Source organism: Notolepis coatsorum, assembly GCF_963971535.1.
Source record: "Notolepis coatsorum genome assembly, chromosome: 1".
NCBI classification, from domain to species: Eukaryota; Metazoa; Chordata; class Actinopteri; order Aulopiformes; family Paralepididae; genus Notolepis; species Notolepis coatsorum.
Genome location: NC_140165.1, coordinates 136,275,372 through 136,291,144, shown reverse-complemented (window position 1 = coordinate 136,291,144; position 15,773 = coordinate 136,275,372). Strand labels below are relative to the sequence as shown.

General features: G+C 44.0%; 1 protein-coding gene across 4 annotated transcripts in view; it reads right to left on the bottom strand.

The window, feature by feature from the left end:
* LOC311234421 (transducin-like enhancer protein 1) overlaps positions 1-15,773 on the bottom strand; it is an 83,138-nt gene that overhangs the window by 31,005 nt on the left and 36,360 nt on the right. For all 4 annotated transcript variants that reach the window (XM_084321593.1, XM_084321595.1, XM_084321596.1 and 1 more), the window contains exons 11-16: positions 13,943-14,092; positions 12,575-12,704; positions 9,870-10,063; positions 8,226-8,302; positions 7,045-7,294; positions 3,438-3,685 (exon numbers count right to left, since the gene is read on the bottom strand). In XM_084321593.1, coding sequence (XP_084177719.1) covers positions 3,438-3,685; positions 7,045-7,294; positions 8,226-8,302; positions 9,870-10,063; positions 12,575-12,704; positions 13,943-14,092 — 1,049 coding nt within the window. The remainder of the gene's footprint in view (positions 1-3,437; positions 3,686-7,044; positions 7,295-8,225; positions 8,303-9,869; positions 10,064-12,574; positions 12,705-13,942; positions 14,093-15,773) is intronic.

Below are 15,773 nucleotides of genomic sequence, written 5' to 3'. Positions count from 1 at the left end.
ATGAGTACAACAATGAGGAGCTCTAAAACCGATTTTAATTTGGGGAGGTTTTATGTTTATTTTGTTTGTTATTTTAGGTTTGTAAGATATTTTGTTTATGTATGATATTGTGAGAAAGGGGCAGGACTAGATAAGCATTTGCTTCCTTCTGCTCCTTCTCGAACTCATTTGTTTATCATTTAATGAAGAATGTAAGATTTCTTTATTTTATAATTTGTATTGTGTTTTTATATGGTTGGTTGTTCGAGATAAAATAAACTCAACTCGTTCACCTCCCTCTCCTCTCCTCTGAACCGAGAGGATGATGAGTGACCTCTACGTCCCCCCTGGCACCGTTCGTTATAGAATATTTCTGAACTAACTGACCTATGGATCAAACGGTGTCGGTAGCGGTGCTGCCGGCGGTGCCATCATTCCAAAAAGGAGCCGATGGTGCAGCCGGGTCAACTCTGTCCGTCAACAAAGCCATCGTTACGTCAGAGAACAAATGGATCACAAAATGGATCGCCGTTCAACATTATTGAAGACTCCTGTGACTGATGAGTACTTAGGACGACCTCCCCTGACCATGTCGTCATTCTTCACCACCACAATCCCCTACGGATGCAGTTTGCCATGTAGCCCACTTTTCATTTGCGTTAATGGCTAATTAACCACAGCTTATCGTGAGATTAACAGACATGTTAAAAAGGAACACGCCGACATTATAGGAAACACGTTTTCCAACTTCTCCAGAGTCGGAGAAGAAGATATATACAGATTTCATCTCTGTGCGTTCAGTAGAAGTCTATCCGCCTGCAAGCTAGCCTAGCTTAGCACAAATGAATGTAAGTAGATATGGACCACTAGCCTAGCTTAAAGCATGTTCCTTTACGACATTTTAATCATTCCACAGCTGTAGTAAACAGCTGCACTAGAGCTTTGTATGTGCAGTTATTGAGTGCGTGTGTGTGTGTGTGTGTGTGGATGACAGCTCAGCCAAGAGCATAGTGTACAGGGAGCGAAATTAACTTTTTGACTCACCGGCCAGTGGCGGGTAGATGGGAAGAGTCTACCCGCCAAGCATATTTCTTACCTGCCAAATTTTTTTTGATTAAAAATATATATATATATATTTTATATAAAACATTTTTTTTAAATAAAATATATATTATATAATCATACTTGTAGTTGTATTATCTGCGAGACATCGCCACCACGCAATAAGTCAAAATGCTTGCTATCTGCAAACAGCTCCACTGTCTGTGTGTATACTTGAGTAGCCTCCAGCTCCAGCAAGGATTCTCCGGCCCTGCAGCTAGACCCTATATTCAGCTAGACCCTACATTCAGCATGCAAGGATTCTCCGGCGATGCAGCTGGACCCTATTTATAACGTTACCGTTCTTTTGTCAAATCACATTCAACATGCCCTCAGCTAGAATACGCATTCAATCAATGTTATAAGACATTGATATCAGGAGCTATCTGTAGCTACTGCTAGCCCGGTAGATAACGTTAAGACAATTTCGTTTACTGGGACAGATGGATCATCTAACGTGAGCTAGCTAAGCTAGCTAACGAGGGAACGGAAGTATTATGCACTCGAGTAGACTATTGCTGGAGCATTTGTTGATATCAGCAGCTAGCCAGCTAGATACCGTTAGACAATGCCTCGTCATGTATTAAACTAAAAGTGAATAGTTGACTGGGTCATTGTTTAAACAGTAACGTTAGCTCGTGGAGGTCCGATATAGACTAGAGCAGACGGAAGTAAACAAGCCAAATGGGAGCTTCCGATTGGTCATTTGCTTTTTTTTCTCATGAAACCAGTCACGTCACTCTACTGTGATTGGACCGTTGACTTGAGTGCAATGTGGGACTTGTAGTTTTTTAACGATCTCGCGGCGGAGAAAAAAAAGACGAGCGGCTATAATCTGTACTCGCACAAGAGTATCGTTATGAACTACACGTCTACACGCCACACGGCGGGCAGCCCTCTAAGTGTCATGCGCCAAAGGTAAAAACAGACCGCCCCTGGCGGGCGGCGGGCTTTAGTTTCGGTCCCTGATAGTGTACATTAGTCGTGTTTGACGTGGGAGGACATACATGTTCAACTAATATTGACAGATGCCATACAAATACACAGGCAATTCATATACCATGTAAATGGGTCTAATGAGTTCCTTGGAAATGCAAATAATAAAAATAAATATTTAACAAGATCCTGAGGTAAACCTCAAAATGATTAGGTCCACACTACATAAAAAAACAAATTTATTTCTTTGGCCTGAGAACAGTTAACTCTAAATTAATGAAAGTCCTAGTGGAAACCAAGATATGTTTCAATATTTGAAGCGTATTTAACATATAACAAAGCTGCTGTTGTTTTTCTGTGATTTAAGCCAGAATTATGCAAGATGAAATTAAGCTTCTCTTACTCAAACTGAATTTGGCTGTGCCAATTCTACACGGCTATAGACTGGGTAAACAACGTTTCCCATGGTTCGGTTTTTTAGGTTATTTGTGGTGGTGGCAAGCCAGGACGAGCAATATGCACAGTGGAGCGGTGGAAAGGACTATGTGCATGCAAGACGAGACGTTATTGACGCTTTTCTATCCGTTTGGGAAATCTATTTGTGGTGGAGGCTAAACCTGAAGGTAAGGACAAGGATAGAGCAGTTTTGCCTGTTAAGGATATTCAATAGTGAAGGCTTGGTGGAGAAGCTACAGAATAGCTAGACACCTCTACGTACTATGAACTAGAGACGCCAACTAACTTGGTCTTAGTTGTTCAAGACATGGTTAGACAATTAGTCACATTTTTACGTTGGTTTGTTTCCCCAATATAGAATGAGTTATTTCCTGAAGGATTATAAGCACATCTCTGGTAAATAGGAGATTTAAGGAGGTGCTTTTACATTATTGCACGTCGGATAGTGAAATTTTTACAGATTTGTTGATTAAATCAACTAGTCAAGTCGATCAGTCAACAAAGTCCTTGACTTTTAGTCAACTAAGAATGACTTCAGCCAAGGACAGGCCCTAATGTCGGCAAACCAAATTAAGAATAATCTTTGCTAAGGACAGCTCTAATGTCAACGACCAAATTAAGAATAATTTTTGCTAAGGACAGCTCTACTGTCAACAACCAAATTAAGAATAATTGTAGCTAAGGACAACTCTAATGTCAACTGCCTGGTCCAAGGATCAAACAAAAAATTACTTTATCCAAGGACAGCCGTAATGTGAACAACCAAACTAAGAATTACTTTATCCAAGGACAACCTGCTGCCAGGTGTCCTATGCTCAGTGTAGTGCAAAGCATGATGCATGGCTGTTGTGTTAATGAGTTGAATATTTAGGCATGGTTTTGTGTGTTTATGTCCAGCTTTCTTTAAGGCTCAGGGAAAGGTTAAGGGTCAGCACGAGGCTACAGGTGATTAGGTTCCCTCTTACCTAACCAGTGTCTGGTTGTGTAGATCCCACACTGCTATGTTTCCATCTGAGCAACAGGAGAAGCAGACCTTGGAGTCGGGGCTGATGGCCAAGGCATAACATGCCGGTGCCGACGACGTTAACTCCGCCTTAATCCTTGGAGTGGGTGTGGCCAGGTCCCAGATCGACAGTGTGCTGGCCTCGCCTCCCACAATCAGTGTCCGGCCATCGGGTAGTAGACGACAGGAACGGATGTAATTATCCCGGTTCTGATAGATTGACAGGACAATGACAGGACAAAAACACACAGGTCTTTATCTGAAACATACAACATATTCTAATCCTGTATAGCTCAGTGGGTTGAGTGCTTAGTGCTCTTGAGCATGGCATTAAGCCAGGGGCCACCCATTGGGGCCATCCATACTGGGAAAAAAGTATGCTGGCAATCCATGTAAAACCACGTTGTGTCCTAGGAATAGGAACAGTGTGAAAGAAATACATGCAAACATGAATTCATTCATACAGTAGTCATATTTAACCTGTTAAGCCCCAGGCAAATTTTCCAAAAGTGTCTAAAAGTACATTGAAGATTGCTCCACTTCTACAAGGTCCATTTGCATGTCCATAGGGACATCTATGGACCTCAGGGAATGTATTCCCAGTGTCCGAAATATTGTGTCTGTTACTATGCTCGAGTAGATTGTAATAAACCAAAAGGAGAATATCAATTATTAATTAAATTTCTTTATTCACTAGGCGGTCAGGCGGCGTAGCGGAGATTGCGCTCGTCACCAATGCAAGAGGCTGCGGTCTCGACTCCCGGAGTCAGCATTGCCTTGGCTTGGGCTGATCGCTATACTAAATCGTTTGGCTGGGTTAGGGGGAGGGAAGCCGTGGGTGGGAAACTGGCGTTGTGGACAGCGACGCCTACAGGTCAGGTCTGGGCGCTTGCTCAGCGGAGGCAGGACTTGAGGAAGGCAGCGTGACCTCCCACGCGTTACACTTCACCAATGAGAGCCCTCGCTGCCAGGTGAGAAGAGAGCCACTGGCTGTCGCCGCACGTGTCGGAGGAAGCATGCGGATACTTCAGGGTTCCCTTGTACCGACCAGTAGGAGAACATGCGCACAACAACCAGGTAGGGGAGGGGGGGGAATTGGCACAACGACTAAATTGGGATGGGGAGAAAACAGAGAAAAATCTGAGAAAGAGAGATACAAAAAAATATATATATATTCTTTATTCTTTGACAGTGAATAACACCATGCTAACATTGCCAAGAGACGTGAGAAATTGCCACTGAGCTCATTCAGCATGTTCTTGCGATCACGTGTACAAAAAATCTAAGCAAATGAATAAAGGGCAGATTATTTACAGGGGGTTTTGTAGATACAGTCCTGAATTTTGCCATCCGGACACATGCAATATGAATATAGAATATCAGGCCTATAAATGACCTTATTATGGCCAAGTCATACATCTATGGATCGGGCCAAATCTCCTCTTTCCAATGGCAGATTTTTATCTAGTTTTAGAACCACCAGGCGCCCGTAACAGGGCAGCAAAGACCGTGAATGAAATCTACTGTATGTACAGTTACTTTTTTATAATGTAAATATAGCTCCGCCATTATTATTTTTTTTAACTTAAGTTTTTATTAACATTTATAGACAAACAACACTTACACAATACCTACAATGACATCAACAACACAACAGTACATCAACATGGGCCCCTTGAATTCGGCCGCTCTCAGCCTCCCAGACCCCCCCCTTCCCGCCATCCACCCCCAGAAACAAGCCCCCCCCCCCCCCCCCCCCCCCCCCCAGGGCCATCCCACGCGGGGCCGAGCACTCAGCGACACGGGTACCTTGAATTTGATTGGGCCAGGCCCAGTAGAGGGGCGAGGGGTGGTACTCCCCCCCCCCCCCCCCCCCCCCCCGTTTTAGATCACCATCTAAAACGCCCCTCGCTTATCAATGACTTGCAGTCAACATGTACGAAACAGATTGTTTTTTCATTGGTACATTTCCGTTTTATACCGCTTTGAATAAGACTATAGTTTCGGAGAGTTCTAGTAATTTCAGAGAAATTCCGCGATAATAGCCATTTAGTGGAATACACAAAACACGTTGTAATTTTTCGGCTGATTTATGAATCGTTTTCAAATAAACGCTACATTATCGATAGTATATGTGTACTTATGCACGCTAGAGAAGCGGGCTGAAAAATCTATTATCCATGACCTGGTCAGCGCTAACGTCATACACGCACGCACACACACACACACACACACACACACACAGATACGTTGTGATCGCTATGAAAAAAACATCGGATTAACCCAATACTGGTAAAATAGAGTCCTTACCTCACATCAGATGTTCTGCAAAAAGATTAATCCAATTCCTGACGCCATTCCAAATATTGATCACGTTTATTGATCCAACGTTATAGTCCGAAACACATAATCGAAAGCTGCACCGAGCCTCCCCAGTGAATGTGGTAACAGCTTGCCAGAGATGGGGAAACCCTGGACCGGAGTTTTTCTCTGATGCACTTTTTCACCCAATCCAATGATGTGCATTACCATCCGGGAGACGATAGGCGGCGGTATTTGCCCTTTTCGAGCTCAGAGCCATTCCCAATGATAACGTCAGGCTGGATGGATGAAAAATGAATGGATATCGCTAATAAAAGAAATAACGATTAAATAACGAGAAAACGTTATTGGCAACCAACGCATGGCGAGAAATAACGAGAAATCTCGTTGTTGGCACCCAATGTGTTAAACAAAATGGCCCAGTCAACTATTCACTTTAGATTAATACATGAGGCATTGTCTAAAGTTATCTAGCTGGCTAGCTACTGATAGCTCCTGATATCAACGTCTGATATCATCAGTTTGGCATTTGTTTTCGCAGGTGCTGGCTAGCGTTGGCTAACTAGCTATTGTTGTTCCGTGAGCTAACGTTAGCTACCTAGCTACCATTACTGTTTAAACAAAATGACCCAGTCAACTATTCACTTTAGTTTAATACATGAGGCATTGTCTAACGTTATCTAGCTGGCTAGCTACTGATAGCTCCTGATATCAACGTCTGATATCATCAGTTTGGCATTCGTTTTCGCAGGTGCTGGCTAGCGTTGGCTAACTAGCTATCGTTCCGTGAGCTAACGTTAGTACCTAGCTAACGTTACAGTAACGTTAACGCTACAAAAATGTTAATAAATGGGTGCTTCCTCAAACAGCCATCTCTTTCCCGACAATCCCCTCTGTGCACGAACCCTTACATATGGTAATTAAACATTAAAACACCTGCGGCTTATAGTCCAGTGCGGCTTATATATGTACACATCATTCAATTTAGCTGCTGCGGCTTATATTGAGGTGCGCCTTATAGTCCGAAAATTATGGTACATTATATTTTATGGCAATAACGCAACATTAATTAATACAGACTGTATTGATCTATTTATGACAAGATATTAATTCTGTACCGGTACCGGACCACTCGGGCTTAAGGGGTTAATATCCAGCAGATATGTACTGCATCACTATACTACCATATCCATCATCCAGTGTTTTATAAAACCAACAGGTGTAATCATACCACCCCCTCCACTCACCAGGCAGTCGAGCTGCGACACAGGGCTCTTGTTGCCGGGGTGGCTGATATCCCAGACTTTAACGCAGCCCTTGCCCCCTGTGTAGACGTGTCTGGTGGGGTTGCTGATGGTGACGGCGCACACCACCTCCCCGTGATTGAGCGTGTTGATCTGGCGGGCGTGCCGCGGGATCCCCGGGCCCACCAGTGCGTCCGGGGGGAAGGGCACGGGCTGCATCTGGCCGTCAGCCGCCACGTGGAAGGAGTAGGCTCTGATGGGAGGGATAACGGATGGAGGTGAGAGAACGGAGGAACGGGGAGGAGGAGAAGGAGGTGAGGGGGGGGGGGAAGGCGGGAGAGTGAAAAAGGGTTGTATGGAGAAGAAACAGGAGGAAGAAATATGAGATATTTCCCCATCAATTTTCTCCCCAGAGAAGTCTGTTGTTTGGGGCAGCAAAGCAATCATTCATGAGGAGTTTTCATTTAGTTCCCAAACACACAGACAGACACACACACACACAGACACACTCCTCCACACAGACACACGTTTGTATTAATGCACTTGTGAATGCATTTGATTAACTCACATCCACTCTTTTTCCTAACCCTTAACAACCGAACCAAAACCAGTTATCCTTTACATATAATGTGTGTTATCCGTCAACACACATACCGTGGTCTGGGTGAATACTCGGCCAGCAGGTGTGCGGTAAAACCCGTTTAATGCACACGTAGTTCGGCTCAAGTTTAAATCACAGTTCCAAATTCATCCGTTATCCATAACCTCAACCTGTAACCATAGCAATGCAAAAGAGCACAGCTGTCAAAGCTTAACTCATTATCTACTGCGGTGAACACAGTTGACTTATCAACTTGATAAACTAACGACCGGGAAGTAAAACACACCAATGGCAAGTGAAAAACGATCACTAGAAATGTGTGAATGCTTTTATTTTATATTGTTGGTCAATGACCATGGTATAAGCGGAATAATCAAGATGTGTGTTAAATGGTTTTAAGGCACTTCGCTGCTCGCCGGGTGGTTCTTCACCTCCACGCCATGCCTTTAACGCACCCCTACTCGTTGATTACCCCTTATGTAATTCTAACCATAAAATGTTTACTTCTTAAGTGTGTACCAGTTTGTTTGTTTTTCTCTCTGGAACGTTCGGAACACACACACACCCCCACACACACACTTACGGTTTGCCTCCAGGGATGCCTGTTAGGCTCGGGGGCATTCCAGCAACTCTCATGTGAGAATGGGGGTCAAAACCAACCTGGGGAAGAACGAACAGTCATGAGTACAGAACAAACACACACGCACACAAAGAGAGACACACATACCCATATAAACACACACACACATAGGCGGTTGGGTTAAGCACACACACAAAGAAATATAGGTCAAAACTAACCTGGAAAGGAGTTATGGGAACAGTTATGAGGACAATACACAGTACTAAACACACACACAACCATGGGCTGTTGGCAAACACACACACGAATTTGCTAGTGATTATTACATAACCCAAGGCGGTTCAGTAAATCACACATGCAGCCTGGAGTCTAGTTCAACATGTTAATGGGCCACTGGGCAAATACAGTGCTGAGGTCATCGACAGCCATTGGCACATCTCATTGACACACAAACACACTCAATATATTATATTTTTCTTATAAACGACATTTCACAGTATTTATAGTACAAATTACAGCATGATTTGGCATCTTTTTTTATGTCTTTGGTAATACATTGTCATTGTGATTCGTCATTCAAAGGGGTATATTTGATCACACTTGTTATCCCTTTATAGAATACTGCAAGGAGTATAGATAAATGTCCTCAGTTTAAAACCAGAGATAATCAGTAGTTAGGAACCCTAACCAGTACCACTAGTAGCCTAGAATCAAAACCTCTCTCCTGCGTCTCTTCTACTCTAGTCTCCCTGCCAGCCGCCCTACTGTCTCAATAAAGAACCCGTGTCTCCTCTCCTCTAGTCTCCCTGCCAGCCGCCCTACTGTCTCAATAAAGAACCTTCTCTCCTGTGTCTCCTCTAGTCTCCCTGCCAGCCGCCCTACTGTCTCAATAAAGAACCTTCTCTCCTGTGTCTCCTCTAGTCTCCCTGCCAGCCGCCCTACTGTCTCAATAAAGAACCTTCTCTCCTGTGTCTCCTCTAGTCTCCCTGCCAGCCGCCCTACTGTCTCAATAAAGAACCTTCTCTCCTGTGTCTCCTCTAGTCTCCCTGCCAGCCGCCCTACTGTCTCAATAAAGAACCTGTGTCTCCTCTCCTCTAGTCTCCCTGCCAGCCGCCCTACTGTCTCAATAAAGAACCTTCTCTCCTGTGTCTCCTCTAGTCTCCCTGCCAGCCGCCCTACTGTCTCAATAAAGAACCTTCTCTCCTGTGTCTCCTCTAGTCTCCCTGCCAGCCGCCCTACTGTCTCAATAAAGAACCTGTGTCTCCTCTCCTCTAGTCTCCCTGCCAGCCGCCCTACTGTCTCAATAAAGAACCTTCTCTCCTGTGTCTCCTCTCCTCTAGTCTCCCTGCCAGCCGCCCTACTGTCTCAATAAAGAACCTTCTCTCCTGTGTCTCCTCTCCTCTAGTCTCCCTGCCAGCCGCCCTACTGTCTCAATAAAGAACCTTCTCTCCTGTGTCTCCTCTAGTCTCCCTGCCAGCCGCCCTACTGTCTCAATAAAGAACCTTCTCTCCTGTGTCTCCTCTACTCTTGTCTAGTCTTCCGGTCAGCCTTCCTACCGTCTCTGCCCACTGTCCGATCTTCTTCATCTTAGTACACGTGCAGGAAAGCACACATCAAAGCCCAACAGGTCCGACAGACATCACTCACCATGGGCGAGCGCCCGTACGCAGCCACGGCGGCGGCTGCCGCTGCGCTCATTTGAGGTGACATGTTGTGTAGCCCCGCGGCGTAGACCGCCCCAGCTGCACCCACCAGATCCCCGTTCATCCCGGCCGCATGAGGCAACATACCAAACGCACCAGGATAAGGACCCGACACAGCTAAGGGGGTCCTCAGGCCAGCTGCTCAGGGGAGGGAGGGAGGGAGGGGGAGAGAGAGGGAGAGGGAGAGAGAGAGAGAGTTTATTAGGATCCCCATTAGCTGTTGCGCATGACAAAAACTAGTCTTCCTGGGGTCCACACAAAACATAACATTCGACAAGGCTTTTACAGAACAGTAAATAAATAAATAAAAAGAAAACTGATTTCCGAAGTTCATTTTCCTATAGAGAGAGAAAGAGCAGGTGTGTGTGAGAGAGAGAAGGAGTGGGTCAGAGAGAAGAGAAGAGAGAGAGAGGATGAGAAAGAAAGTGTGCGACAGAGAGAGATGGGAAAGTGAGAGAGACCACATTATTAACACTTTGGTCGCCAGGCTTATATTCTTAATATACCATCCTCCGCCAGCTCTATTTGTCTATGGGGATGTTTACCTTCTTTGCAGGGCTATAACTTTTTAAATTGTATTGCTAAATTGACATTACTATGGCCCATTCAACGTCAATTATCTATTGTTCAGGGTGTAGCAACGTTATACTTTTTCATTCACATATTCATACTAAAATACGGTCTAAAGTATAAGTATGTTTTTATCGTTTTCTGCAGCTTTCTCCAGAATGTGATTTATAGCCCCAAATGCATTATATTGATGATCAAATACAGTTTGAAAGGAATCTGCACGAGATAAAAAAAATTCAAATGGACGTGCTTCTAGAAGTTACTACTGATCATCTGATGTTGACCGGATGGGGGGGGGGGGGTCGTTTATAATTTCGTGGCCAACGTTAGATGATTCATCTAGTGTGGGTGATATGATCATTAGAGCAGTTAGTAACACGTTAAAAAATAACGCTGAATCTTACCGTAGCTTCCTCATAGCGTTGGGCGATGAGCGTGGAACAGAAATATTCCTATTATGGGATGTAGAAATATGCGATCCATTTGCAGGTTGTATAATAGTATACACGTCCAAATCATGTTGTTTATAGAGTTATTGGTAACGGATTGCTATCCGTTGTGTCTAGCTCGAGTCCTGGGACTATTACCGAGTGATCGGACCGAAATGAGCACCAGCTTCCATTTCCTGTTTCCGCTCTGGGCGATCCGCCACCAGATGGCGCTCTTGAACCGTTGGAGAGTTGAGAGGGGCTCAACAGTAGATCTCAAGTCTCCGGGGGAGAAATATGATTCGATCACAGATTTTTGAAATATTGATATCAAAGACGTGGTACGGCGTCTTTGGCAGAATGAGCATGGCGGGGAAAGACGTGCTACAGAGTTTTTGGCGACCATAGTGTTAACACTAGAGCTACTTAACCAATTTGCTATGTTACTATTGAAGTGTCAATGTTAAGAAAATTCACCACATAACCCTCGACACAGAACAGTGTTGGTCAATCCCAAAAGGTCTTCCAAATTATAAATGTTTTGTCTTTCTCTCACAAGTAACAATAAACACTCTAGTATTATTTTTAAGATATTGCACAACTACCATAATATACCATGACCACACATGCAGACACATACTGCACACAAACACACAGCATATGTTGACATTACAAAAAAACATGCAGAGTCAGGGGGACAAGGAATGAGCCAAATCTAAAATATGCACCCAAAGCACAACTGACACTTCACACAAGCTCGATTATCATAGCCTTATTATACGACTGTCAATATTAATGATCATGTTGGTGATTGGCCTGATTTGAAAACCTTAACGCACCTTTTTGACCCTAACCTCCTCCCATACCCAACCACATGACCTCCCAACCACAGTGGCAAGTGTGTTTACCTTCCTGGTCACACTGACACGCAACCCAGACAGATTTTCCGACGGGCTTTTGGATTAAACCAAGTTGTATAAATAAATGATGCAGTAATGTCTTTCCCAGTGAAGTCACAAGTATGAGGAACACATAAGAGTTACGCTATGCTTGCTACGTACAGTATGCTAGTTAGCAGTGTTGTTAACAGAGCCGGTCCGAAGGAGAGAAATATATTGTTACAACAGATCTATTCACAAAATCAACGTTACTGAAGATTCTTGTGACCGATGTACTTCTAGTTACTTCTCCCAAACATTTTCCTTTAGACATTTCTTTAAAAACCACAGCTCTTACAGATGGTTTTTGCTACATGGTTTTTATTTGCGTTAACCGCAATTAACGCATAAAGAAAAATGGAAAATCTTGGACGGCGCCATTTTATTTACATTTACATTTAGCAGACGCTTTTATCCGGAGCGACTTACAAGTTCTGGATGACAAGTCAGCAGTAAGGGTACACCTCTACATCTGTGCATGTGTCAAGTTGGTTTGGCAGCTGGGGTCTGGCCTGAACGTGTCTCCGTGTGCAGGACGGGGTGTGGCAGAGGATGTTCCCGAGTGTCATTGTGCGTCTGCGAATGTAATCGGCAATGTTTTTTTTTCTTTTCATTTCTGGCACCGCTGCATACTCTTGTTCATTGTCGGGTTTCAGCAAACCGGTCAGCTTGGATATTTGAGGTTGGGATAAACAAGATTCTACAGCACTTACTCGACGGGTGGGGCATCTCCATGGCTTTTAAACTGGGTCGGAGTCCAGGGGTGGAGCTCGGCCCGGGGGTGGAGTCTCCTCGAGGAGTGGGCGTGCTCGACTTCATACCCGGTGTACCAGCCTTGTCTCGCTGCCACAGAAACACAATGTTTACAGGTAAGCTACAACCAATAATCAACATGGAAACTAAAAACAGAGAACTATCACTTAACACATTCAGAGCCACGCCCCTTTGACCATAATAGGGCTACCGTGCCAATAAGGAAGTCAATGGGAGGTTGGGGAAATTTGCGAAGGCTTAAACTATATCTTAAATTATGGCTATGGGTCTAAAACACCCCTCGCTTATCAATGACTTGCTTGCAGTCAACATGTATGAAACGGATTGTTTTTTCATTGGTACATTTCCGTTTTATACCGTTTTGAATAAGAGTATAGTTTTGGAGAGTTCTAGTAATTCCAGAGAAATTCCGCGATAATAGCTCTTTAGTGGAATACACAAAACACGTTGTAATTTTTCGGCTGATTTATGAATCATTTTCAAATAAACGCTAGATTATCGATAGTATATGTGTACTTATGCACGCTAGAGAAGCGGGCAGAAAAATCAATTATCCATGCCGTGCTTAACGCTAACGTTACGCACACACACACGTTGTGATCGCTGTGAAAAAAACATCTGATTAACCCAAAACTGGTAAAATAGAGTCCTTACCTCACATCAGATGTTCTGCAAAAAGATTAATCCAATTCCTGATCGCCATTCCAAATATTGATCGAGTTTATTGATCCAACGTTATAGTCCAAAACACATAATCGAAATCTGCTCCCAGCCTCCCCAGTGAATGTGGTAACAGATACTGCTTGCCAGAGAAGGGAAAACCCCGGACCGGACTTTTTTTCTGATGCACATGCCCACCCAATCCAATCCAATGATGTGCAATACCATCCGGGAGACGATAGGCGGCGGTATTTGCCCTTTTCGAGCTCAGACCCATTCCCAATGATAACGTCAGGCTGGATGGATGAAAATGAATGGATATTGCCAATAAAAGAAATAACAATTAAAAAACAAGTTTTCTCGTTTTTTCTCGGGCCTCTGCACTCAACGCATGGCGAGTTAAGCAGACTAATCTCGTCGTTGGCACTCAATGTGTTAAAGAAACTGCGTCTCCTGAGTGGAATGAAGCATCAAACTGTATATTCCATAACTTAATATCCTATATTGTAGCCATCTTGTCAAGCGTGACAAGAGGATAGACGGCAGCATCACCTGTAGAACAGACAGCTAGAAGAAATATGGCAAAATGTCCTTCATTTAAATTGTACCACTATCCATCCAACTGCCCGCCGATTCACGCGTCTTACCATTGCCATTTCTTTGGACTTGAGGGAGGAGGAGCTAGCTGAGGACGCAGTGGAGGCAGGGCTGCAGGGATCTTTCTTCAGTAGGCGTGTCTTATCCAGACCGTTCTCTCTGGGAGAGGGGAGCGGCGTGCCACGAGGGGAGGCTGGGTCCTGAAGTAAGAAACAATGAGGAAATAGCAAAGTATTACCATATTGTCCCAAATATAAGACAATGTATTTTTGCTTCAAATTACACCTGAAAAAAGGGGGGTTTGAGCACCTCGAATTTGGAGGTGACGCGGTAAAGAATGTTTGAATTTGGAGCGACATTTAGCCCCTTTTTCTGTAAGCTAGGATGACGCATTCCTTGCAATCTCAAGATTCATGGTGTGAGCTGAGCCCGCTATGGCCTTTGAAAAATGTTAATGTCGGACGATGCACAAGCTTATCATTGGGTTTCAGAGGGTTGAAAGTAAGGCCAAGTTAACAAAAGGTCATGAAATGTTCAATGAAGCAGTCTAATTGAAATACCTATGGTACTATTTTTCCACTTTGAGATATAAATGATTAATTAAGTTGAATGAAGTGTTTTATTTATTTAAATAACTCATTAATAACTCATATTTATTATTCATTTCATTTAAAAGATGCAAATACCTATACCTTGTTTAATTCAATGTGTGTTAGTATTACTGGTAGCCTAGAGGCTATACGTAACTCGTCTTGTAATCAGGGTGGTCTTATATTCGGGGAAATACAGCAATACCCATCTGAGAACAAAATTATGATATATACAATTATAGGTAGCAGCAACATAGAAAGACCAAACAATGACTTGCTTTCACTCGCATCATTTTGCATTCCCATTTGACTTAAGCTAATTGCTTGCTTTCAGGGATGCAAAATGACTGTGAATGGCATATTTGATATGAAATGAAGGCAAATGATAAAGAAATACATATCATACAATACCTCACACACACTGACCTCATACAACACCTCACACTGACCTCATACAACACCTCACACACACTGACCTCATACAACACCTCACACTGACCTCATACAACACCTCACACACACTGACCTCATACAACACCTCATACACACTGACCTCATACAGCACCTTACACACACTGACCTCATACAGCACCTCACACACACTGACCTCATACAGCACCTCACACACACTGACCTCATACAACACCTCACACACACTGACCTCATACAGCACCTCACACACACTGACCTCATACAACACCTCACACACACTGACCTCATACAACACCTTACACACACTGACCTCATACAGCACCTCACACACACTGACGTCATACAGCACCTCACACACACTGACGTCATACAACACCTCACACACACTGACTTCATACAACACCTCACACTAGGGGTGGGAAGCACCAGTTTCATCACGATACGATATTGATTCTTTGGACAACGATACGATATTTGCCGATATCACAAAGTCTGCCACGATACGATACGATTCAGGTGCCTGCGATCGATATGAGGCGATATATTGTGTGCCCATTTAACACTTTGACTGCCAGGGGGCGTCTTTAGACGTCTTTGCTGGCCATGCTAAAGTTGCCGGGGGACGCTGTACGTCGTCTTTATATCAATATTTCAAAAATCTGCGATCGGATTCATAATGTCCCTCCGCTGGCCTGAGATTCACCAGCAGGACCCACTGAGCTCTCTGGCGGTTCAGGAGCGCCATCTGGTGGCCGATCGGCGCAAGCGCTTAACAGGAAGCGCACTAGAGGTTTTGCTAGACATCCGTATTGCTTCCGGCCACTCGGTACATGTTCCGTGACTCTAGCTCGTCACTCTA